The 27,400-nt window shown below is 37.4% G+C and overlaps 1 protein-coding gene across 11 annotated transcripts in view; it reads right to left on the reverse strand.

Moving 5' to 3' along the window:
- The window catches only part of TCF12 (transcription factor 12), a 391,021-nt gene that overhangs the window by 112,883 nt on the left and 250,738 nt on the right, over nucleotides 1–27,400 (reverse strand). For 7 of the 11 annotated variants that reach the window (XM_033436994.2, XM_033436999.2, XM_033436993.2 and 4 more), the window contains 2 exons: nucleotides 9,354–9,418; nucleotides 8,420–8,494 (listed from right to left, as the gene is read on the reverse strand). In XM_033436994.2, coding sequence (XP_033292885.1) covers nucleotides 8,420–8,494; nucleotides 9,354–9,418 — 140 coding nt within the window. The remainder of the gene's footprint in view (nucleotides 1–8,419; nucleotides 8,495–9,353; nucleotides 9,419–27,400) is intronic. The other 4 variants (XM_033436997.2, XM_004274661.3, XM_033437004.2 and 1 more) reach the window with 1 other exon arrangement.

Genomic DNA, 27,400 nt, shown 5'->3' on the forward strand with positions numbered 1-27,400 from the left:
GGCTTCCCTGGTGGCGCAGTGGTTGAGAGTCCGCCTGCCGATGCAGGGGACACGGGTTCGTGCCCCGGTCTGGGAAGATCCCACATGCCACGGAGCGGCTGGGCCCATGAGCCATGGCCGCTGAGCCTGCGCGTCTGCGGCCTGTGCTCCGCAACGGGAGAGGCCACAGCAGTGAGAGGCCCGCATACCGCAAAAAAAAAAAAAAAGTCTCTATGGGTATAACTGAGTCACTTTGCTGTACAGCAGAGATTGCCACAACATGGTAAATCAACTCTACTTCAATTAAAAAAAAATAAAACAAATTTTTAGCTATTCTGGTAGGTGTGTACTGTCAGGTCATTGTGGTTTTAATTTTCATGTACCTGACAGCTAACAACGTGGAGCATTTCTTAACGTGCTGACTGCCCATTTGTATATTGTCTTCTGTGAAGTGTCTGTTGTAAAAAAATTGGATTGCTTCTTTCTTATTGCTGAGTTGTCAGGAATCATTATATAGTCTACACCTAAGTCCTCTGTCAAATAAATGTGTTGCTAATACCTTCTATTCTGTGGCTTCTCTTTTCCTTTTCTTGATGGTGTTCTGGGATGAATGTAAGCTTTAAATTTTAATTAAGTTCAATCCATCAATTTTTCTTCTATGTTCTATGCTTTCTATATCTTCCGTAAAAAATTTTTGTTTATCTTGAAGTGGTAAAGATATTAATCTATTTTTTTCCTAGCAGCTTTATTATTTTAGCTCATATTTAAGTCCATGATCCATCTCAAACTTATGTTTGTCTATGATATAAGTTAAGAGTTGAAGTTCTTTTTTTTTTTTTTAGTATTGTTTTATAGTTGTCCCAGCACCATATATTAAAAAGAGATGTTTCTTTTCTTACTGAATTGCTGGAGTGCTGTTATCAAACACCAGTTGCCATATAGGGGTGGATCCCTTTCTGGACTCTATCCTGTTCCATGATCTATTTGTCAGTCTTTATATGAAAACTACTCTGTCTTGATTAGTATTGCTTTACAGGAAGTCTTTAAGTCAGGTAAAGTCCTTCTTCCTTTCTTTTCGAAGATTCTCCTGGCTCTTCTTAATTCTCTGCCTTTTCAGATCAACTTTTAAATAATCTTGTCAATGTTTTATAAAGAGCCTCCTGGAATTCTGACTGAGATTCCATTAAATCTATAGCCCAGTGGAACTAACATCTAAATGATACTGAGTCTTCCAATTCATCAACATGGTACATGTCTCTATTTATTTAGATCTTCTTTGATTTCTATCAGCAATATTTTATAGTTTTCATTGTTGAAGTCTTATCATCTTTTGTTAAATTTATCCCTCTGTATTTTATAATTATTGATGTGACTATAAACAATACTGTTTTTTTAAAATAGAAGTATAGTTGATTTACAATATTGTGCCAATCTCTGATGCACAGCAAAGTGACTCAGTTATACATATATACATTCTTTTTTTATGTTCTTTTCCATTATGGTTTATCACAGGATACTGAATATAGTTCCCTGTGCTATACATTAGGACCTTGTTGTTTATCCATTCTAAATGTAATAATTCGTATCTACCAACCTCAAAATCCCAATCCATCCCTCTCCCTCCCCTTGGCAACCACAAGTCTGTTTTCTGTCTGTGAGTCTGTTTCTGTTTTGTAGATAGGTTCATTTGTTCCATATTTTAGATTCTACATATACGTGGTATCACATGGTATTTGTCTTTCTCTTTCTGACTTACTTCACTTAGTGTGGTAATCTCTAGTTGCATCCATGCTGCTGCAAATGGCATTATTTTGTTCTTTTTTATGGCTGAGTAGTATTTTATTGTATATATGTACCACATCTTCTTTATCCACTCATTTGTCGATGGACATTTAGGTTGTTTCCATGTTTTGGCTATTGTGAATAGTGCTGCTATGAACATTCAGGGTGCATGTATCTTTTTGAATTATAGTTTGGTCCAGGTATATGCCCAGGAGTAGGGCTGCTGAATCATATGGTAATTCTATTTTTAGTTTTCTGAGGTACCTCCATACTGTTTTCCATAGTGGCTGTACCAACTTACATTCCCACCAACAGTATAGGAGGGTTCCCTTTTCTCCACACCCTCTCCAGCATTTGTTATTTGCAGACTTTAAAAATATTTATTTATTTATTTAGGCTGCACTGGGTCTTAGTTGCAGCACACAGGATCTTTGTTGCAGCATGCAGTTGCAGCATGTGGACTCCTAGCTGCGGCATGAGAACTCTTAGTTGCAGCATGCATGCGGGATGTAGTTCCTCACCTGGGGATCAAACCCAGGCCCCCTGCATTGGGAGTGCAGAGTCTTACCCACTGGACCACCAGGGAAGCCCCTGTGGACTTTTTAATGATGGCCATTCTGACCAGTGTGAGGTGGTACCTCATTGTAGTTTTGATTTCCATTTCTCTAATAATTAGTGATATTGAGCATCTTTTCATGTGCCTAGTGGCCATCTCTATGTCTTCTTTGGAGAAATGTCTATTAAGGTCTTCTGCCCATTTTTTGATTGGGTTGTTTGTTTTTTTGCTGAGTTGTATGAGCTGTTTGTATATTTTGGAGATTAAGCCCTTGTCTGTCTCATCATTTGCAAATATTTTCTCCCATTCTGTAGGTTGTCTTTTCTTTTTTTTATGGTTTCTTCTGCTGTGCAAAAGCTTGTAAGCTTGATTAGGTCCCATTTTAAACAATACTGTTTTGATAATTTCAATTTCTAATTGTTCACTGCTAGTATATAGAAATATAATTGACTTTTTGAGATTGCCCATGTAACCTTTGACATACCTAAAAGTACTTATTAATTCTAGAAGTGTTCTTGATGATTCCTTAGGACTTCTCATGTACATAGACATATCATTTGCCAATTCAGCTGAATTTATTCCTTTCCTGTTTTATGCCTTTTTTCCTCTTGCCTTATTACACTGGCTAGGACAAAAAATTCAGGTAATGAGAGTGGAAATTCTTACCTTGTTACTAATATTAGAGGGAAAACATTTAGTCTTTCACCTTTAAGCATGCAATTACACTTAAAAGCTATAGATCTGGGGCTTCCCTGGTGGCGCAGTGGTTGAGAGTCCGCCTGCCGATGCAGGGGACACGGGTTCGTGCCCCGGTCCGGGAAGATCCCACATGCCGCGGAATGGCTGGGCCCGTGAGCCATGGCCGCTGAGCCTGCGTGGTCCAGAGCCTGTGCCCCGCAACGGGAGAGGAGAGGCCACAACAGTGAGAGGCCCGCATATGGCAAAAAAAAAAAAAGAAAAAAAAAAGCTATAGATCTTTCATGCAAGTCTTTTTATCAAACTGAGGAAGCTGCTTTCTATGCTGAGTTTGTTGAGAGGTTTTATCATGGATATTTGATTTTGTTGAATACTTTTTCTACATCTTTGGAAATGTTTTCCTTCTTAAGTCTGTTAATGTGTTGAATTACACTGGCTGATTTTCAACAATTAAGCCAAACTTTCACTTCTGGTACAAACCACATGTGCATTTTGAGGATCAGCGTGTTGCTCACCTTGTAAAATGAGCTGCAAAGTGTTCCCTCCTCCTCTATTTTCTAAAATAAGTTTGTGTAAGATTGGTATTGTTTTTCCCCATAAGCATTTAAAAGAATTCACCAATGAAACCATATGGCAGTCAAGCTTTCTTTGTGAAAAAGCTTTTGAAATGAATTTACTTGTATTAATAGATAGAGAGCTATTCAAACTCTCTGTTTCATCTTGTCCCCTTTTGGTAAGTAATAGTCAAGAAATTTGCTTATTGCACCAAAGTTGTCAAATTTATTAAGTTATTCCCAACACTTCCTTATTATTCTTTTAATGTATATATGATTTCCAGTGATAACCTCTCTTCCATTTCAGATATTGGTAATTAGTGTTCTTTCCCCTCCTTCTCTCTCCCCCTTTGTTTTACTTAGTTTAGCTGGGACTTATTCAGTTTATGGGTCTTTTCAAATAATCAAATTCTGGCTTTGTTAGCTTTTTCTATTATTTGTGTAATATTACACTGATTCCTGCTCTTATCTGTACTGCTTTCTCCCTTCCACTTATTCCGTGCTTCTTTTTCTAGCTTCATAGGGCAGAACCTCAGGTCATGTACTGTAGATCTTCTTTTTTAATACAAGCATTTAGAGCTACACATTTTCTCCAAGGCACTGCTTTAATTGCACCAACAAATTTTGCTGTATCATATTTCATTATAGTTAGAAATATTTTCTAAATTCCCTTCTGATTTCTTTTCAAAACCATGGGTTATTTAGATATGCCCATGTCTAAATGAAACAGTCCTTTCATTTCCAAATATTTGGTGTTTTTCTAGGTAAATCACTGACTTCTAATTTAATTCGTTTGTGGTCAGAAAAAATACTTTGTATGATTTTAAACCTTTTCAGTTTATTGACACTGATTTAAAGATGAGCACATTGTTCAATCCTGTTGAGTGTAACATGTACCCTTGAAAGGGATTTATATCTTCAGTTGTTGGGAACAGAATGTTGTAAGTATCAGTTAGGTCACAGTAGTTTATATGGTTCATTTAGTTCTATGTCTTTACTAAATTTTTGTCTAGTTATTCTGTCAACTGCTAAGAGAGGTATTCAGATCTTCAACTGTGACTGCGAATTTATCTAATTATACTGATTTTTGTTTCATTTATTTTGAAGCTCTGTTATTAGGTGTATACACATTTATCACTGTTTTATCTTCCTTATGTATTGACTTTTATCATTATCAAATGTCTGTATATAATGAGATTGACTAATGGAAAAAGAGGATTTTAAAGAAGCAAATGGTATGGGTAAATTTCTAAGTAACAGTTAACTGAGTTTTTAAAGTTAACTGTTATTTTTTTCAAGGGTATAATATCTTAACTCTGATGAAAATTAAGTCCCTTGGGGAAAAAACAAGACTCTGCCTCTTCTAGGCTGAAGACTGAAAAAAACTTACACAAATTTGAATAAACACTTAAGTTTAAGAGGCAGCAATGACAAACTGTCATAATCATAAAAGGATTTTTTACTTCATGGTGACAGTTATTAAAGTATTATATCTATTGGGGTTTTTTTTGGACAGTTAATATTATTCTTATTTTTTCAGAATTAATTTTTATTCGAGTATAGTTGATTTACAGTATGGTATTAGTTTCTGCTGTACAGCAAAGTGAATCAGTTATACATATACCCACTTATTTTTAGATTCTTTTCCCATATAGGGCATTAGAGTACTGAGCAGAGTCCCCTGTGCTATACAGTAGGTCCTTATTAGTTATCTATTTTATATATAGTAGTGTGTATACGTCAATCCCAACCTCCCAATTTATCCCTCCCCCCATACCTATTGTTAATAAAGATGCTGGCTTCTATGCTCTGTGTTGAACCAAAAAAATTCAATTGCATGGCTTCCCTGGTGGCGCAGTGGTTGAGAGTCCGCCTGCCGATGCAGGGGACACGGGTTCGTGCCCCGGTCAGGGAAGATCCCACGTGCAGTGGAGTGGCTGGGCCCGTGAGCCATGGCCGCTGGGCCTGCGCGTCCGGAGCCTGTGCTCCGCAATGGGAGAGGCCCGCGTACCGCAGAAAAAAAAATTCAATTGCAGAATGATCTATCAGTGTTTCCAGTAACACTGCTACACCAGTTTCCTTTTAATGGCTCATCAGTTATGCCATTGCCGTGAAGGTAATATAAGGAGACTCATTTAGCAACATATTATTACATCATCTTAACATGAAGTAAGGCCCATCAGGCATTATTAAATTAGCCTGATTTTTGCAGTATGTCAGCAGCATTTTATGTACGTTAATAGCAGAGTTAAATGTTCCTTGGGGATTCTGTTGAAGAAAAATGATTTCAAAGTTGTGTTTGGATATAATTTTGTAGTCACTATTTATATTTTCTTCTAGTATCATTGTGTGGTTAAGATTATTATGTTGCTTGTGAACAGGTAAGATAAAATGGCAGCCAATTATTAATTGTTTTGGTGTATTTTTTTTTCTCTGACCCACTACAATAAATACAGTTTGGAATACAGGTTTTTCTTTGAATGGGAGTGATACATCTTTTTAAACTCTTGAATTTCCTGGGTTTACTACTTAGGCCTCAAATCAGCTGGTGTGAACCATCATAACTTCTGGCAACTACAGCATAGCCAGAGCTAAGTAACAGTAATAAATAGCAAAGCCATTGTTCCTTTCACAGTAAGGAATACTTTCACTTATTTTAAGAGCCCTCTGGTCTTCACTGATGTTATTTATCCTTGTTGCAGTATAATCTTCTCTCATCTGTGCTGAATTTTGGGCTTTCTCTTTGGGGCCCATGCACTGCTTCCATGAATTCTTCAAAAACAAATCTTTCCCTGACTTGAATACCTATAAATCTTCCTGTATACAGGAATATTGTTATTTTACATATCATACATTACCGTAACCTTGTTCTCTTTTCCTTAGGCCTGCCTGATCTCTCCAACATGTGATAAAAAATTATTAAAAAGCAATCTGACAGTTTCTTCTTTTTTAATACTCCATATGTGCTTGTATTTGGAGTATACAGAGGAACTGGGTGTCTCAAAGCATAATTCCCAGTCGATGTGAATTAAAATCACCTGGGGTACTTGTTAAAAATAGAAATTCTCAGGCCCCTCCATGACTGAACAAATTAAAATGAGAGGGAGGTAAGGGATTCTTACCTGCAGTATAATTACATCAAGGCTAAAAACATCAAGCAGGAGTTTAGAAGGTTTATTACCACTTGCTAGGTATACGGCATTGAGCAAATTACTGATACCTCTGGAGAACACTCATTTTCTAACCTGCAAAATGGGTACTGTTAAAAGGAGTACATGTGGGAGTTCCCTGGTGGCCTACTGGTTAGGATTCCGGGCTTTCACTGCTGAGAGCCTGGGTTCAATCCCTGGTCAGGAAACTAAGATCCTATGGGCTGTGGTTATGGCCAAAAAAAAAAGGAGGGGGGGCAGATTAAATGTGTATTCAATGCCTGGCCTAGTTAGTGCTCAGTAAATGATAACAATTATTATTAGAGTGCTATGCATCTAGGTTTAAATAAATGTTTTGATATGAGAATTAAATCTGGTATAAACACATATTAATCACTGGTAAAAACTGTCAGGCTTCTCTGGTGGTGCAGTGGTTGAGAATCTGCCTGCCAATGCAGGGGACACGGGCTCGAGTCCTGGTCTGGGAGGATTCCACATGCCGCGGAGCAACTAGGCCCGTGAGCCACAACTACTGAGCCTGTGCGTCTGGAGCCTGTGCTCTGTGACAAGAGAGGCCACAACAGTGAGAGGCCAGCGCACCGCGATGAAGAGTGGCCCCCGCTTGCCTAAACTAGAGAGAGCCCTCGCACAGAAATGAAGACCCAACACAGCCAAAAATGAAAATAAATAAATTAAAAGGCTCAACATTTAAAACAAACAAACAAACAAAAAACTGTTAAGATTCATCTTTGCAAAATTGGAGAATTACATAAATGGAGCTTATCACTGATTCTAACTAAATAGCAACACCTTTGCCAAGGGAGTATAAAAAATGTTAAGTGAAAACTCATTAATTAATATAAGCATTAACAATAATTTAACAGCTTCAGCTGTAATTTCAAAGACCTTACAACAGTTTTTTTCCCTCAAGTTTAGCAGTAGTGTTAACATTAGACCAGTGGTTCTCAATCTTTTTGGTTTCTTAAAAATAATATTAAGGACTCAGAATAGCTTTTTTTGGTGGGTTATATGAATAGAAACATTTTAAAATATGCATTCATTTTATAAAATACTGTCTTTCCCTTTCAAGTACATGCAGTTTAGCCTTCAGAGACTTACAAAGTATGTGGGGAAAAAATTGCTAATTCTATTTTTCAAATGAAGAAGTCAATACAGAGATGGGATTTAAGGTTAAATGACTTGTCTTAGAACCACAGGTCAGAAACTCACAGAGATGGGATTTGAACCTAGGTATTCTGATTCTGAAAGGCATAATTATGGGGTAGGTATTAAATGAAGTAATATTGTTAGTATGACAGTTAAGTGCCTATGTCTAAAATTAGGGTGGGTCTCATGAAAGGCATGCAGACAGCAGAAAACTAATTTAATATATTCTGCCTTTCCTTTGTATGCTTTCTGGCTTGACACTGATGGGAATCTGGCAAACTGAGTGTTTAGGATTCTCAGTGTAAAGATGTGGGGAAAGAAGCAGAGAAAATGGCCATTAGTACACATGCAACATGCTAAGGAATATGCAAGAGCTGAAAGAAAGATTACAAGTCAAAGAGACTGTACGAAGCTCAAAAAATTGGATGTGGATTTGCAAGTAGCACTTTGCAAGAAACTGCCCTCAACAGGAAACCCCGTGTGTCTTGTCACTTTAGCAAAGCTATATTATAACTACCCTTAAACCAGGCACTCACCATGGTCTGGTCATCTCTGGCCCAAGCAGTTTTCAGATCTTTTGATGACACAATACCTTGCCTAACCTGTTGGTTCTTCCCATAGATCAAAGAAGAAGAAATGAAGAATAAGTAATTAACAGATGACCAGACCTCTCCCCTAGTTTCCCCTTTAGTAATCTCATGAACAAACTGTGTGAACAAACTTGTGAACAAGACAGCATCTAAAGAAAGATCACAAGAAGTCAACAAGACTACATGCAGTGGGGGATGGCAATGACTCTGATCCCTTATCTCAATGATTAACTGAGATTACTTGCTCTTTTTTTCCCCTTTAAAAACTGTCTTGGCTGAGCAGAATCTTCGGAGTTAGTTTTGAGAGGGACACAAGTCTGCCTTCTCCCCAGACTGCCAGCTGTCTGATTAAAAGCAATCTTCCTTTCTACCAGCACCTGCCCCTCAGGTATTGATTTTCAAGCAGCAAGCAGCCAGACCTGAGTTTGGTAACAGGTTGAAATGAAAGTACTTCCAACATTAGTAAGTTTAACATAGGATGGTCAAGCTACACAGAGCAATTTTATGTTCTTCTTGTACTCTATCAGCAACACTGTTCTTTTCATGAGGAAATAAATAAACATCATTTTCAGAAATAAGCATTTTGGAAGAAGGTAGGAAGCTAACTGCTACTTTGCCTCCAGTTAAAATGGAGGTGAGTTATGAAATTCTTTGATGCTAGAGAAAGAAAATCTGGTGAACTGTGGAAGGGAAACCATTTTAAGCAGAGGAGCAGAAAAAAAGAAAATATGTTTAATTACTAAAAACCCACCACATTTAGTCACAAATTAAATGTACAAATAATGGTGAAATAAATGGGATAAATTTCTACCTCCTCTGTTAAAGTCTTTATCTATGTGTTAAAGAATTATCTCATTGCTTTTGTTATTTATTAACTTACTTGACAGCCTGGTAATCCAGTATCTCTGCTGTACAGGGAAAATGAGCCCCTCTCTGAAGTTTTTCCTGTAAAACAAAGAAAATAGCTCCATATAAAAATCCTCATTTACTGACACACAGTCAATTCAACTTCTAGACCATTCATGGAAGTACAGAGAACCAATGAGAAACAAGAAGACAAAAATCCAATAAATAAGACTTAAAAAGCTTACTACCATTCAAGTCACGTGAAATAATGAAAAAAAAATATTCAAAAGCATGGATATCTATAGAGCCAATAGTATGATTCATATACCCACAAGTGAGAATGTTTTCCCGTATTTGCTTCAGATTGAACAGTCTCCCCTTTCCTTCTCTCTCTGAGAAATTGAAACAGTAAAGATACAGTTCACATCTCACCCTAGACCACAAGGTAACCACTATCATAAAACTGGTATGATTCCCATGTATATTTTGAATCTTTTAGTACATATTCATGTATTCAAACAATATACATTACTATTTGTGTTGAATACATTTAAACAGATGGGGGGTTACATGGTATACATCTTGAGATATATGTTAAAAGTAAACACCTAGTTCATTCATTTTTTACTGCTATAAAATGTCCCATTATACAAATAAAACCACAGTTGATCTATTCTCCTACTGAAAAATAGAAAAACAGTTTCTGCTTTTTTTTCTAGTTATCATGAATAATGCTTAAACAAATATACTTGCACGTCCTATACACACATAATAGTTTCTCCAGGATAGACACAAAGAAGTGGAACTGCTGGGTTAAACAATGCACACTTTCAACTTCATAAGTATTACCTTTCTCTGAAGTTGTCATGCCAATTTATACTCTTCCCCGAAATGTATAAGAATTCCTGTTGGGATTATATTTACAGTTCAAAAGCTGATGGCTAAGTATCAGGAATGGTATAGGCCAGCTTGAGAGGGAGAGCAGGTGTCTCACAGTGCTGACAATTGACAGTAGTGTTCTTACTCGTTTACTTTTCAATACACATGAGTTTAAGTAAGTTCAGTAAAGCCAATTTTCAAATAGTATATAGTTTTAAACTAAACAGTCTTTCACAAATAGACATGTTGCTTAAAAAGATTTCTGCAAGGTTCACAGTTTGATGTTAATATCAAAGATAGAGATACAAGTAAAAATGACAATGGCACAGCTAATTCTTTTTCTTCATTTCAGGGTAAAAAAAACACAATGTAATTAAATCTGACAAGTTATCCAAAATATTTAAAATTATTGAGGCTATATGAAGTCACCATAATTGTATACTATACACTGAGATATCAGCTTGTGATTATATAAAAATGTATAGTTTATTAATTTAAAAAACTGCATACATAGATGGGATGCTGAAAATTGTTTACCGATAGGGTGCATAATTTAAAAAAAACTTAGAGACATATGTAGTAATACTCTATCATTTTCATTGATGTATGCACCCCACTGATGTATTCAACTGGCCAACTGATGTAGAAATCTTACAACCTGAACTTGGCATCTACTGAACCTTTAGATATACAAAATAATTCTTCCAATAACAAAGTCAGTTATTAGAAAACACTTTAATAATTAAGAGTATAATTTCTGGGCCCATTAGGATATTACAGCATATGTCTTAAGACGCACTTACTGTCTGTTCCTGATGAAGCACCTATTTCACGTGAAGCAATGCCAACACATAAAAATGCTGATTTATGAGAACAGGTTAATTAATGTGGTCTAGTTGCCTCACATTATCACCACCAAGTAGTATGTTCTACGTAAAGAATTTTAATTTGCAAAATACACATATGAAATTAAAAAGAAAAACATTTCTAACTCTTTAAATATATCCTTCACAAGTAAGACCGCTTATAAAAATCAAGGTGATATCTCACAGTTTTAGATTCTACACTTCAACTCTTGGAATGTGGCTTCACAAAATCCTTAAAGGATTATGCATTTGCAATTCTGACACACACCCCTCCCTGCCAGACCAAGAATATGGAAGAGACTGAAGGGATATGCCAACACACCATAACAGGCAGACAGATCACTGGGAAAAAATAAAGAACAGCCCACATCTATGATTTGCAGGTAGTACTTTATTAATCAACTACATTAAACAAGTTTATGAGATGTTAAAAATCATTCTCAGTATATGTCTTCAATTTTAAGAAAATGTTGCCTTTAAAAACAAATCATGGGGCTTCCCTGGTGGCACAGTGGTTAAGAATCTGCCTGCCAATGCAGGGGACACGGGTTCGAGCCCTGGTCCAGGAAGATCCCACACGCCGCGGAGCAACACAGCCTGTGCACCACAACTCGTGAGCCTGTACTCTAGAGCCCGTGAGCCACAACTACTGAGCCTGTGAGCCACAACTACTGAAGCCCGTGTGTCTAGAGCAACTGCTCTGCAACAAGAGAAGCCACTGCAATGAGAAGCCCACACACCACAATGAAAAGCAGCCCCCGCTCGCCGCAACTAGAGAAAGCCCGCATGCAACAACAAAGACCCAACACAGCCAAAAATAAAATGAAATAAAATAAATAAATTTATGAAAAGAAAAACACAACAAATCATGTCTCATACACTTGGCAGGACAGAATTGGGAGACAGTAACATTTTAAACCAATATCATAAAGTTTAAAAAAAAAGACTATGCCAATGAGTTGTCATTCACAATACACTATCAACTTATTAATAGTTGAAATACTCACCAAGCCCTTTTAACCTTGTAAATTCTTCCTGAAACGTTATCTCAAACAACCAGTAAAGACTTGAAACTAAGCAACAACTGTTATACTTTCACTCAAATACACTAGTAAGGAATCTTTTTTTTTTTTTAATTGTTGAGGTGGTAAAGGGAACAGAGTGAGAGATCAATATTAGGTCTGTTTTTTAATAAAGTACAGATTTCAAATACAATCTTAATTTAAGTATCTGTGTGGAGGCTACCCATCAGATAGACTGTTTAAGAAAATGTCAAGTTTTAAAACTTACTTCCTGTGCCTATTAAAATTTCTAAACTTCTTCTTTTCACAGAGGATATTCAAACCAGAAAGAATGAAAACTCATTTAATATAAGCTCAAAATATTTCAAAGTAAAAGTTCCTTCTGAAATGGAAAGTTGGTAGTTTGTTTTTAAAACGACAATGAACCTAATTCAAATGAGATTCCAAAATGTAAATACATTTTTATTTCACCTTTAATTTGTTAGGAACTATTTATTTCTTAGGGACTTAGAAGTCTGGGTACTCCTGAAATATAATAATGCATACTCAGTCTGAGATTTAAAAGACAATAATCTTTAATTCTTTCAAAATTACTTTTCACAAGAACTCTTTTCATGAATTAAAATGAATCCTATGTCTTTTTGTTTAATCTTAGGTGTCTGACAAATAAGAAAAACTTCTGACTACTGTATTATGGGGTTACTACTTCTACATAAATATTATACATAAATTACAGTATGTGGACAATTTTAACAGTAAACATCAGCTGAATACAATTTATCAGCTACTAGTAACTTAATGTATATCTAATTTCTCTTGAAACACCTATGAGAAAATATTATAAAAATTTTACTGGGATATTCTAGCAGAGGGGTTTTATTTGTGTGTGGGCGTGTATGCATCCTGGGCCTCTTTGGCAGTCTTCACAATAAAGTTTTTAAAAGTACAAAGCAAAATATGTAGTATTGTAAAGTAAACTGGTATGTTATTAAAATGTTAAAGAAATTTGCTGCATAGTAATATATGTGCCTTTTAATTAACACATTAAATAGTTAGATCTAGAACCAGGCCTAGTAACAATGGTAATTTCAAATCATAAATGACAGTTTAAAGATATCTGCAACAACTATATTATACTATGAGAATATCTGTTCTATTAGCGATAAAAATCATAGATACTATCAGGACTGTTTTGCTACCCTCATTCAAAATTGAAGGAAATGCTAAATTTTACTTGGAGACTGGAAAAATAAAAATGACAATTTTCTCCCTGTCCAAGTTAACTGATTTTCCTTCCATTCTGGGAGTCTCTAGACTCCACCCTAAGATAAGAACCTCAACACTAGGAGAAGAACAACATGTATTGAAAGATATACATTTATATACATATTTGTGTATCAAGCCAAAAACGTATTTCATAAATAAGTATTTTGTGTGCAAAAGTATTTTGAGTACCTAGACTTACATGGTTTACATTAATCAGACTCAGTATTTTCTGACCCCAAACTGAGAAATGCTCAAGATACGACAGATGAGTTTGACTAATTTGGATAGGATTTATAACAATTGTTCAAGAAATAGCAAATTACTGATTCAAGAAATTATTTTACCCAGTTGTTTGTATAAGATGTATGAACTATTTGAGGCAGTCATTATTATAACAAATTTTCTTGGAATTGAAAAAAAAGAATTCTGGGCTTCCCTAGTGGCACAGTGGTTGAGAGTCCGCCTGCCAATGCAGGGGACACGGGTTCGTGCCCCGGTCCGGGAAGATCCCACATGCCGCGGAGCGGCTGGGCCCGTGAGCCATGGCCGCTGAGCCTGCGCGTCCGGAGCCTGTGCTCCGCACGGGAGAGGCCACAACAGTGAGAGGCCCGCGTACCGCAAAAAAAAAAAAAAAAAAAAAAAGAATTCTAAGTTGTTTTGTTCCGTAGCAAAAACATACATTTCACAACAGTAAGTTGCAACTCTCCATTGCTTGCCTAAGCTCCAAAAATACAAACTAATGTTAATATTAGTTTATAAAGAACTCTTCAAAAGATATTTTACCTACATTCTTTTGGCATAGGACACAATCAACAGTCAAGTTGAGGCTGAGGATTGACAGGCACAGTTCATTCCCATTCCTTGCCAACCCATTCCTCCCCAACCGAATCACAAATATCCAAGAGTTGACTAGATGGAAGAATTTGAGTTTGATAAATTCCATCAAACATTTATGGGTTAGTCAATCTGACAGATGGTGGGGTTATGAGATGAAGACCCAAGCCTGTGCCCTTAATAGGTGTCAAGAAGTAGAGAAGTTTATACCTTACTTGGATGAAAAACAAGTTTCACAATTAAGGTCAGGTGTCTTGAGGTTCAGATCCAAAACACACTGTGGGTGGTTCCAGAAGAGTGGACAGACAATTGCCTGGGGCTGACACAATCCATAAGGCCTACTGAACGAGGAAGGGGACCCCTATTCAAACCTGAATGGAGTAATACGTACCTTCTGATCATACTAAAGGTGGAGATGAAACTACCCACCATTTCACAGAAGATGGGTCTTCTGAGTAGGTGGCCCATGTGAGAACAATACAGCCTTTTAAGGCAAGTGATTTTCAAACAAAAGTGGTCTGGGAGATAAGCTGTATTCTGCCCTACGCACAGCTTAAGAGTTGTCAATTGGTTTTCATTTAGACCCAGATCATGCCATCCGAAGGCTGTGGGAACAATCAGTCTCAAGGATAAAACAGATATGCACTGGTTGGGACAAGTTGATCAGACACCTGAGTAAACTCTAAGGTCAGAGCTGAACACGCTTCCTTTGCCCAAGGCCTAAAGAGTGAGAATCTAGCTAGTCTTGGAAGTTTCTAGTGTGGTGAGAACCAAATATAAAGAGGATCCCATCCTTCATCTGATAGAGAGATAGAGCTCACTGATTTTTTTTCAAAAGCAATTAAATGCCCTTTCCCCCTAATCGGCAAAAGAAAAAGAAGGGGATAGAAAGTAAGGACTAAACACACAAAATGGCAAAGAGAAAAGGAAATATAAGAAGACACAAAAGAAGAGAAACATGGAAACCTGCCTTCCTTTACAACTCTATCTGCATTTCATTACTCCGTAAATGCCGTCAAGAATATACTGGGTTTTTTTAATTTTAACAGTCATACTACCTTTTGGGGCATAAATTAGACTAAAAAAAAAAAAAATTGAACCACAGAAACCAAGTCATCCTATCCTTTACTTATATAAGTGATTTTTCTATTGTAAATGCAGGATTTCACATTTCCTTAAATAAAATTATTTTAAATTTCATCTTTGATTCATCACGTTACCCTAACCTATCTGAATTTATGCTAAATACTTGGAAGCCCCAGAAAAGAGGGGTAGGAAGAACATGACCAGAAATTTCTAACACTTACTCCACCTCAAAAATTGAAGGCATGTCCACTCCCAGAGGAGTGGAGGAAAGAGTCGAAATGACAGGAATCCTCTTGGCAGGTCACTTATGTTGATGGAATGTACCACACCCAATTTGGGGAACCCTGGTTGTAAGGGTTCAGATTTTAAGCAGGGTAAAAGTAAACTCTGATTTTGGAAACTCCTTGAAGTGCAGGTGAATTAAGGGACCCCTACATCATTTCTGAGTAATTATAAATACCAAGTAAGACGAAATGACCTTTCCCAGGATCAAAGACTCATTTTTCAATGAGACTTCAGAGGATACCTTGTCCAACTCCCACCCAAAGCAGTACTACTTTGAACACAGAGTCTCACCAAAAAAAGGTCCACTGATGATTGCCTTCTACTTTGTATCACCCACATTTTAAGAATAACACTAAAAAGCCAAAGTGTAAGGATGGTGAGGGAGAACTCTCAGAAAATAGAATTTCCAACAGTAAAATAAAAACTGCAGAATATTATATAACATTCCAGCATTCTTATTAGTAAAGAGATTTGTGTAACGATTAGCTCTTTTGTTGCAAATCTGTTTATTAATGCAGTGGGAGACCTAACAGACATTTTTAGCAGCCAAGTTACTACTGGTGAATCACAATGAATTCATGATTATTGGACATTCAGGTGTTTTATGGTGAAATGGTTATTCACATTTTTTACTCACTTTTTTCCTATTGGATTATTTGTCATTTACTTGCTGATTTGTAGGAGTCCACGTATTTTTGATACAAAACCTTTTATTGTAGCTATATAAATATTTTATGTAGGCTGCCTTTTCACTCTCTTAATGGTATCTTTGATAAACATAAATTCTTCATTTTAACATAGTCCAATTTGTGCATTTTCCCCTTTATGGTTAACATTCTTTGGTGTGGGCACTGTTTAAGAATCTCTGCCTGTTCCAAGGTTACAAATTTATTTTTCTATGTTTTTTTCTAAAAGCTTAATCTTTCACACACTTAAATCTGAATTTGGTTTTTATGTTGGTAGGGGGTCAAGGTACAACTTTTTCCTGTAGGGATATCCAATTGACTTCAGTACTGTTTTATTGAAAAGATGATCCACATCTTAAAAGTATCACTGTGGCTGCTGTGTGGAGAATAAATTATGGCGGAACAAGTATGAAAGCACGAAGACCAATTAGAAGACTTACTGAAATAATCCAGATGAAAGGTAGTGATGGCTTTAATTGTCCTGACCCACTGAGGTACGTACTATTAAATTCCCATTGCACTAATGAGGAAAAATAATTTGCTCAAGGTCACAGACTAAGTAGATGAAAGACTAGAATGTAGGGCTATCTGACACCAAATTCTTAACAGCATACTATACTGCATTATTTTCCATTGGAGGTTTAGGACACAATTCTTATATTCTAATCATATACAAAGACATTTAGTGGATCCCAAATACAGTATAAAATTTTTTCTCTATTGAGCCCTCCAAGCAGCCTCTACCAATCAACTGATTTAGCACTGCATATGAAACGTATTCCAGCTGAAAGAGGGAATGATGACAAATCGTTCCAAAAATAATTGGCAGCAAAGCCCAACTACTCCAGAGGTTGGCTCTGGGTATAATGAGACGTGGGCAGTTATGCTGGTTACACTCACAGGTAATAGCTATTCTTTTCAGTTCTCACAAAGGGCACATGATGATGTTACTCTTGCTTCAAGTGCCTGTTATAAAAGTATTTATTCTTATCATGTCTTTCTGGGCCTCACTTTCCTAATCTATAAGAATAAACAAGTTGGACAAGATCAGAGGTTACATAATGACATACTGAGAGATTATTTTGTGTGGCCAATGCAGGGATTTGTCTGTATACGTTTAAAACAATTTTTAAAAAATTAATTGCTCTGCCAGCCATGAGAACACACCTTGCAGAACTCCTACTTTGGGGAATGTAACTAACTCCCTGAAGTCAGTTCCTTTGGGGAACTGCTCCAGCTGCTGTGCTCTAGAATCCATGACTGCTTTTGTACTGAGGCCCACTTGCTTTCAACACATTTGACAGAGTATGGTGGGGAAAGTAAAGCACACCCCTTCCCAGGAGACATGGCATTACTTTGTTGACCAACTTTGGCTCACGAACTCTCCAGCTGCTTTGCTGAACCTTCCTTAGGGTACACAGCAGTGTAGGACGCTTCCACTGCTTCTTCTTCACTCTCAAAGTCTTGAGGTTGCTGTTGGAATTTGCTGACTAGCTATTACGTGCAAGGCACTGTGAAAGGTGCTTTACTTACACTGCTGGTTGCACTGCTAGCTGTATTCTTCATCCTGTTAATACCAAGGAGTGATTGAAGGAAGCTCTGAGATATGACAATAAATTTTCAAGATCTCCTGTAGATCTCAATCTACTGGCTGGAGAAACCTGACCTATAATACCCTCTTAGCTGTATGTGCTCTTTTCCTACCAATGCAAAATAATGTTTTTATGAGGGAATGACTAGAGAAAAAGATATTATGGAAGATGTAGCTGGCTCAGCATTTATTTCTGCAGCAGTCCAGTGAATACTTGAAAATTTCCAGCAAAATTTAGTAATTTCAATGAGTAGATATTACTCAAGAAATAACTGTTGACTTTATGAGTAACAGCACAAATTAGAACAAATAGTTTCCCTATTTGACTGAAAGCCAGTATTATCTCAATGTTCATTCAGGCATATTGATTTACATTCAAACTCAAAATCTATTAAATAAAAAACTGCATCACTATATTTTAAACGAGCAGCATGAGACTGTTTTTCTCAAAAGATAAAGGCTTAACTTAGAAAGAGAATTCCTGGATGCTTCAAAAATTACCTAGATCAACATTACCATGATTCAAAATGTAATATTTCAGTATATAAATCATGAGAGTTTTTCTATATTTAGTTTTCAGAGAAACAATATAAAATCCTTACATAGGCAAATCTAAATATTTGGCCAGAAATCTAAATTTGATCACAGTTTTATGAGCAGAATATCCTCCTCCCCCTTGGGTATCTCTGAAAACTCATTAATTACCTAATCCTCTTTACTTATAGAGAAGCTTTCCCTCCCTTTCTGTGGGTGAACACTACCAAAGGTTTCATGTAATTTGAATCACAGTGACCACTTGGAGAAACATAAAATACTATCCTACAAAGTGTGGAAACCTCTAATGCCATTGAGTATATCTAAGCAGAGACTTAGGAATTCTGATCACTGGATTCATGTCTTGGCTCTTGCTTTTCTCTCACTGAGAGAAAAGTTACAAGTCACTTGACATCAGTGGCCCCAACTCACTCTTTTAGGAAAACCAACTCAGTAACATGTACCTCACACAGGCCTGCACAATTTAATTAATGCTTATAAAGTAGTTGGAAATTCTTTTCTGAAGGAACCTAGGATGATGCTAAATATCAGAACTACAGTCTTCATTCTGGTAGCAACCTGTTTAAACTTACAGGAAAAAAAATCTAAAAAGGAACTCTAACAGATTTTTTTTTTTTAAAGGGAAGGAAAGAGAGGGAGGGTTTTAAACATAAATGCTTGCCTATTTTCTTCACAACAATTTATTTAAGTATTATTGGCTAACATTTGTGCCAAGCACGCTGCTGGCTACATTGAAGATATTTAAATATCTAGTGCCAACAAGCACAGCTGCTGGACTCTCTATGCCCTCCTCTTGTTCACTCTGTGCCAGATTACTCACACAGCTATGAATGACGAGGCAGCAGCACAGGAAAATGCCAAGCGTGAGTGAGATTAGTGATAAACCAGAGGATCCCTACAGAGGTCAGTGATTAGCAAGTTCCCAGTTGTAATCAGTTTTCTAACCCAGTCTTTATCTCATCACTTATTCCATCTTAACTTTGCACCAACTTCCTGTGACAGGCATCAGAAATATAAGCATCTTCCCAATCAATCCTGCAGAATAGCTACGGCACCAAGAAAGGATCTCATTATCCTTGATAAGAACACACAGTCAGACCTGGGCAATTTGAATAGACTTCAGAAATGACTTATTGAGAATAAAACCTGAGATGAAGCAGTCCAGGGTGCAAACATTCACCAATCCAGCTACCCTTCCCAATTCTCTCCATCCCTCCTCCTAAAAATCAGATTCACAAATTAAATATAAACAAATAGACGAGGATGAGAAGGTTTATACAAAACAGTTTGCCTTTCAGACACTGGAATGCCAGAGAGCATACTAAAATGCAGGATTCAATATGAGACGGTGAGGTAAGAAGGTAGGTAGAAATTAGGAATGAATGAACAGAGTACAATAAGAAAATACATTTGATCAATGTTAGTCATTTTTCAAAACTTTCTGGACCATTTCATGGTCCAATTGTGCCATATACAGAATCCATACCAAGGTACTCATTACAGGTAGAGCAAAATCTAAACACTTCTCTCAGACATTTTACTTAATAATTGCTTTTCTAAATTGTATCTGAAAACATATTCACATCTGTACTGCATTGTTGCTTTGCCTTAGATTCAGAATTTAAGTGTGTTTTCTCATTTCCCCAACCTTATGTTGTTTAAAACTTAGAAACAAAGACATTTCATTTTTACAGCAATTCAACAAATTATAGAACTAGGAATTATCTCTTCATCTTTGGCTGCATTTCAGGAGAAAACATGGTGAATATGTGTTCTCTAAAAATAATCAGGTAACTTTTGTATCTTAATGTTTATGCCTTTCTTAAATAAAAAAGGATTTGAAATAATTCAATCGATGCTTTACAACTTTCTAGCCAATCCTACTGAGCCAATCCTTCATCACACCTCAATCTTGTCTGCTCTTCTTACCCCAAAAATAAAGAAAAAAAAGAAAATCAGGTAAAAATCACATCACCAAAAAATTGGGCTGGGGGAAGAGAGAGTAGCATTGTTATCAAACTATCTTGGTAATCATACACTTAAATAATCTACTCCTCCTGACATACTGTCTCTGCTTTCATCAAATCCTTGTATGAATGTTTTCTCTCAGAAATTTCTTGTATCATACAATGATAAACAGAACATGAAGCTCATTATTGTTAATTCCCATGATTTTCTCACATCTTTCTGTATTTTGGCTGTTTTAATTTAAACCGTGGCCTTAATCAGGCAAGGTCACTGTCTGAGTCTGTTTTTTTATGGCATCCAGGGACCAGAAGGCAGATGCCACTTGTTCAGGGAACACTGGACTGGAATTCAAGACTTGTGTTGTTTGCATGCCAGGAACAGATTCTAGTCCAAGGCTGTATCTATGGCATACAGCCACATGGAGGCAGAGAGACAGTCTAAGAGAACTATGCTCTAAAATAGCAGATAATAAATGATTGTTAATTAGCTAGTTTCCCTTGACAGCGAGAACTGGAATAGAAAAAAAGGACCTAGTCAATGGAACTGCCACCATTCACCAACTATCTGATCAGAAACAGGGTAGTGAAATGAAACAAGCATGGAAATGAGAGCCAGGAGGGCTTCTTCCATAAAAGGAAGAAGACAAGCTGCTAAAAAATGTAGAGACTTTTGGAATAATGATGACGTATGGTTATAAAATGAAGTATAGGGCTTCCCTAGTGGCTCAGTGGTTAAGAATCCGCCTGCCAATGCAGGGGACACGGGTTCGAGCCCTGGTCCAAGAGGACCCCAACATGTTGCGGAGCAACTAAACCCGTGCGCCACAACAAAGCCTGAGCTCTAGAGCCCGCGAGCCACAACTACTGAGACCGCGAGCCACAACTACTGAAGCCCACGTGCCTAGAGCCCGTGCTCTGCAACAAGAGGGAACAAGAGAAGCCACCACAATGAGAAGCCTGTGCACCGCAACGAAGAGTAGCCCCCACTCGCTGCAACTAGAGAAAGCCCGTGTGCAGCAACGAAGACCCAACGCAGCCAAAAATAAATAAATTTATATACAAAAATATAAATAAAAAAGTAAAAGTGAAGTATATAGGCAGTTCATCAGTTTAATACATTTTGAGATATTTAAACCATGAATATGGTATGTTGAATATAGGAAACTGAAGTTAATATACTCAGAATTATTAAGACTTCAATCTACTCAAATTAAGAAAACCTCTAAATGGTAATAAGACTTTTCACTGGGGCGCAACACCCTTCACCGATACAACATAGAAAGGTAAACACATTTGGTACACCACAGAAAATGTACAGATGTGGAGCAAATGAAAGAGACTATTCTATTCTGTTTTCTTAAAACAGATGTAGAAAGCCCAAAAGAAAGCCTTAAATCCCCATTATGGTCTACTAAGATTTAAATAAGGTTCTTGCTACATGATGGGAACTCTGAGGGTAGAATATGACACATTCAGTTTTCACTGCGTGGCCTCCAACACTGCAATTTACTGCCATCTGACCTCTGTAGTTTGAAAACAGGTAAAGGCTTGCCTTGAATTCTCAATGGGTTATAATCTAGCATTCATTTGTTAGTCAAACCACTCAAAATAAGTTGTTTTTTTTTTTTGAAGAAGATATTGGGGGTAGGAGTTTATTAATTAATTAACTTATTTTTGCTGTGTTGGGTCTTCGCTTCTGTGCGAGGGCTTTCTCTAGTTGTGGCAAGCGGGGGCCACTCTTCATCGCGGTGCGCGGGCCTCTCACTATCGCGGAGCACAGGCTCCGGACGCGCAGGCTCAGTCATTGTGGCTCACGGGCCTCGTTGCTCCACAGCATGTGGGATCCTCCCAGACCAGGGCTCGAACCCGTGTCCCCTGCATTAGCAGGCAGATTCTCAACCACTGCGCCACCAGGGAAGCCTGAGGTTTTTTTTGTTTTTTCACAATCCAACTCGTTATAAATGGCAAATCAAGTTAAAGTATGTCTGTGTAAAATTGTTGAAGGGAGAAACAAAGGAAGAAATTAAAGGAAGTAAAGAAAAAATTGTAATAATAAAATCAGAGAGGAGGCATGGGGCAGTGGTTAAAAACAGTGACTCTGGATGCAGACTAACTGGGTTTAAATTCCCACTCCACTTCTTACTAACATTATTACCTAACCTCTCTGTCCCTTAGTTGTCTCAGTGCTGCAATGGGATAATAAGAGTTTTACCTCACTGGGTTTTTGTGAGGTTAAAATGTATTAATATCGAAATGCTTAAAATAGGGAAAAACACAAGATAAGGGCTAATTAAATATTAATTATTATTTTAAAGAAAAATACACTGACTGGAAGATCCATGAATGTGTATCCTGTGCTTGAATATCAGTGCTTGAGGAAAAAGTCTTAAATAGAGAAGTAGGTAGATTCCAGGGAAATAATTTAAAGAGAACTTGTGGATACTTTCAAAGTTTTTAAAATTCTTTATGCCTTTCATTTCATTAAAATTCATTAAAAGCTAATGGCTTCACTCTTCCCTTAGCATTAATGAATGGGCATTTCTCTAGCACAATCTGTACACTGGGCCACAAACAATTAAGCTTCTGTTCACAACTGAAATAAAGATAAAAAGATTTACCAAAAAAAGCATGCAAGGCATGAAAAAGGTGGTAAAGAATTTAAAAAGAAATGAAAGCATAAAAGAAGAACAACCTAAAGTGAATTTTAACAGAGTTGGAGATTCTATAACATAGAGGAAACAGGGTAGACAGGCTTGCATGTAATCCTTTACTTGCTTATTCCTTTTTTTCCAGGAGTTGGGAAAAATGGTTATGGGAGATTACATTGGGTATGATAGTTCTAAGCCATTGGTTCAGGATACCTTGGTTGTTATCTGAAGCTCATGGGGGACAGGGGGGCAGACCATTCTTATTAGGTAAAAAGGAGGAATTAGCATTGTTACACTGTGAGGAGGTTTACCACAGTGTATAAACAAATGTGATGTTCACTACTTAAACATTTTCATGCAGGGAAGAACCTATTCTTTAAAATAAGTGCAAAAATCACTAGAAAATAGAGAATAAAAAAGTCAAAACTTTTTTTTCCAATCTCTTTTTTCTCTGTGTGCTTTGACTATTTACATTTAATGTGATTATTGATACGGTCAGATTTAAATCTATCTTTTTTTTTTTTTTTTGGCAGTATGCGGGCCTCTCACTGTTGTGGCCTCTCCCGCCGCGGAGCACAGGCTCCGGACGCGCAGGCTCAGCGGCCACGGCTCACGGGCCCAGCCGCTCTGCAGCATGTGGGATCTTCCCGGACCGGGGCACGAACCCGTGACCCCTGGATCGGCAGGCAGACTCTCAACCACTGCGCCACCAGGGAAGCCCTAAATCTATCATTTTTGTTAGATGTTTTCTATTTGTCTCATCTGTTCTTTATTTCTTTTTCAGGCTGCTTTTGGATCAAGTACTCCATTTAGTCTCTACTATCGACTTTTTTTTTTTTTTAGTGTTTGCCCTCAATTTATAATATATATCTTTAGCTAAAAGGGTCTACTTTCAAGTAATAATGTAATAGCATAGGAAACTTACGAAAGTATACTTCCAAAACCCTCCCTCCAATCCTTTGGGTTATTGTTGTTACGCCTTTTGCTTTTACATATTTTATATACCCCACATACAGTGTTACGATTTTTGCTTAGACCTACAGTTATTTTATAGTATGATTAAAAATGAGGAAGCACATGTCTTCTATATTTACTTTCACTTTTACCATTTCTGGAGCCCTCATTTCTTTGTATATATCAGGGGCTGGTACACTATAACCCATGAACCAAAGCTGGCCTGCTTCCAGATTTTACAAATAAAGTTTTACTGGAATAAAGCTATCATCTATGGTTGCTGTTGTGTTACAAAGGCAGAGATGAGTAGCTGTGACAGAGATTGTCTGACCAACAAACCCTAAAATACATGATATTTGGCCCTTTACAGAAAAAACTGGTGTAGATCCAAGTGTCTGCCTGGTGTCACATTCTCTATGCCTAAAGAACTGTAACAGTTATTGTAGCATAAGTCTGCTGGGAATTGATTCTCTCAGCTTTTCATGTATCTGAAAAAGTTTTTACCTTGTCCTTACTGAAAAAATATCTATTTTCAATGTATACATAATTCTGGGTTGACAGGGGTTTTTTTTTTTTTTAAACACTTTACAGATGTCACTCTATCATCTTCATGCTTGCAACTTTTCTAATAAGAAGTCTGCTGTAGTTTATTTTTATTGCTCTGTATATACATGGTTTTTCTGCCTCTGGCTGCCTTCAAGATCTTCTCTTCATTGTTGGTTTTCAGCAGTTAGAATATACTTCTAGGAGCGTGTGTGTGTGTGTGTGTGTGTGTGTGTGTGTGTGTGTGTGTGTGTGTGTGTGTGTGTGTGTGTGTGTGTGATAAATGTATTTATTTTATTTTATTTTTATTTTTGGCTGCATTGGGTCTTCGTTGCTGCACACAGGCTTTCTCTAGCTGCGGCGAGCAGGGGCTACTCTTTGCTGTAGTGCACAGGCTTCTCACTGCGGTGGCCTCTCCCGCTGCAGAACACGGGCTCTAGGCACGCAGGCTTCAGCAGTTGTGGCTCACGGGCTCCAGAGCTCAGGCTCAGCAGTTGTGGCGCACGGGCCTAGTCGCTCTGCGGCATGTGGGATCTTCCCGGACCAGGGCTCGAACCCATGTCCCCCATCGGCAGGCAGACTCCCAACCACTGCGCCATCCGGGAAGCCCCTGTGTTTTGTTTTTAAAAATCTTATATCTATGATTTTTTTTCCTCTCTCCTTCTCCATCTGAGACTTCAATCACAAACATATTAGACTGTTTGATATTGTCCCATAGATCTTTTATCACTTTTTTCTCTTTCTGTTTCAGTTTGGATTTCTGTTAACTGTATTCAAACTTACTGATTTCTTCTGCAACTGTGTTGTCTATTGACAGCCTGAAAAAATTCTTCATCTCTGATATCGTGTCTTTTATTTCCAACATTTCAATTTGACTGTAACTACCTCCATCTATCTGCTAAAAATTTTCCATTTATTTGTGCATGTTGTGCACCTTTTTCCATTAGATCCTTTAATATGTTAACCAGAGTTACTTTAAAGTCCTTGTCTGATAGCTCCAACATCTGACTCATCTTTAGGTCTTATTCTATTGATTATTTTACCTCTTGACAATGTGTTTTTTCCCGCTTATGTTCATGAATCATAATTTTGACTGAACGCAGGATGTTACGTGTAGAAGAGCAGATACTGAGGTAAATAGCATTTAGGCCTGGAAATGAGTGTGCCTATTCCAGAGTAAGGCAATGAGTCAATCTAATTCGGAGTTTAGCTGGGTATGATTGTTGTTGCTTTGGTTATCTTTAGTTGACCAGAAGCTTCAACTCCCTCCAGTGATTGGCTGCTTTTGCCTAGTGCTTGGCATATGGCTGGGCTGCTGTAGGACTTTTTTGAGTGTTAGTTTTTCATCCTCAGCTTTTAACAGATTCTATAAACCTGTGCTCCATAGTGGGGGTGTCTCTCCATGCTTTTGCCTCTCCTCCAGTGGTAGACTGCTGTTGCTTTCCTGTCCTTCACCTTTCCTCCCTATAAGAGCAAAAGTCTGCTTCATATCTAAAATTGACCTTGGGTTGGAGTTTTTACCCCTCTCTGATAGGCAGGAGACCTGTACTTAGTGTAGGTTCTTAGGTCTATGATGAGTTTTCTGTCCTCCCCCAATCACAATGCGTCTTAGCTTATGTCCTTTGGGCAAGACGCTTTGTTGCCCCATCTAAAGCAGCTTAAGTACCTAGAATCCAGGGAAGCTGGCATGCATTTCCTGCTTTGCCCATAATGATAGATGATCAGCACCTGCAAGCCTGTATTATCAATGGGAATCTTCTTCAGTCTCCTGCCCTAACCCCAATCTTTCTTGTGAGTACTCAGTGGAGGTTTGAGGAGGAAAAGTTTGAGAATGAGTGTGAAATCCCCTTATGAACTGTTCTTTTGTTAGATGCTCCCAGTTATTTCAAACTGATATGTTGCCAACCCTTGACCTTCTGCTAACAATTGGGCTTCTGTTGAACTTTAAAGTTTTCACTGATTCCTCTTACCTGCTTGTGTTGTGATACCTTATTCTCCCATGCTTTGCCACAGGTAGTATAGTTCATGTGTACCATTTCTCCTTGGAATTTAGGTCACATGATTGCCATGTAATTTCAGCTCCCTGATGAACTCAAAAAAGAGTTTTGTACTTTATCAGGCCTTTTCATTTTTTCTCATCATAAAGAGTGAAAATGGCATGTGTTGCAGATCTCTATACCCCAAATAGAAGCTATATATCCTCTGATGTTCATTTTGGATTGTTTCCATGTCTGCAAATTCACTGATTTTTTCTTTTGCAGTGAATAATCTGCTGTTAATCCCATCCAATGTATTTTTCATTTCAGATATTGTATTTTTCATCTCTGGAATTTCCTTTTTTTTACCTTTCATTTCTCCTCTCATCATATTCATCTATATTTTTGAGCTATGGAGCATATTTACAACAGCCATTTTAATACCTTCATTTGCTAACTCCATCATCTCTGTATTTCCAGCTCTGTTGTTTCTACTGATGAATTTTACTCCTGGCTATGGAATATAGTTTCCTGCTTCTTTTCATGCTTAGCAATTTTTGCTTTGATGCCAGACATTATGAAGTTCACATTTTGAGGTGCTAGATTTTGTTATATTCCTTTAAAGAATGTTGGGCTTTGTTCTGGTAAGCAGTTAAGTCAAACTGGAATCAGTTTGATACTTTTCCAGCTTTGCCTTTAAGCTTTGCTAAAGCAGGTCCAGAATAGCCTTTAGCCCAGAGTTAATCTAGCCTCACCAACACAATACCTTTCTGAGTACTCTACACAATGCCATTTATTATGAGATCTTTCCACTTTGGTTGGCTGAAAGAAGAACTACTCCCAGCTTTGTGTAAGTTTCAGGAATTATTCAGCCTACTCCTTTCATGATTCCTTCCTGGTCTCAAGTTAAGTTTCCTCTCACA

This window comes from Orcinus orca, chromosome 2 (assembly GCF_937001465.1).
Source record: "Orcinus orca chromosome 2, mOrcOrc1.1, whole genome shotgun sequence".
Classification (NCBI taxonomy): domain Eukaryota; kingdom Metazoa; phylum Chordata; class Mammalia; order Artiodactyla; family Delphinidae; genus Orcinus; species Orcinus orca.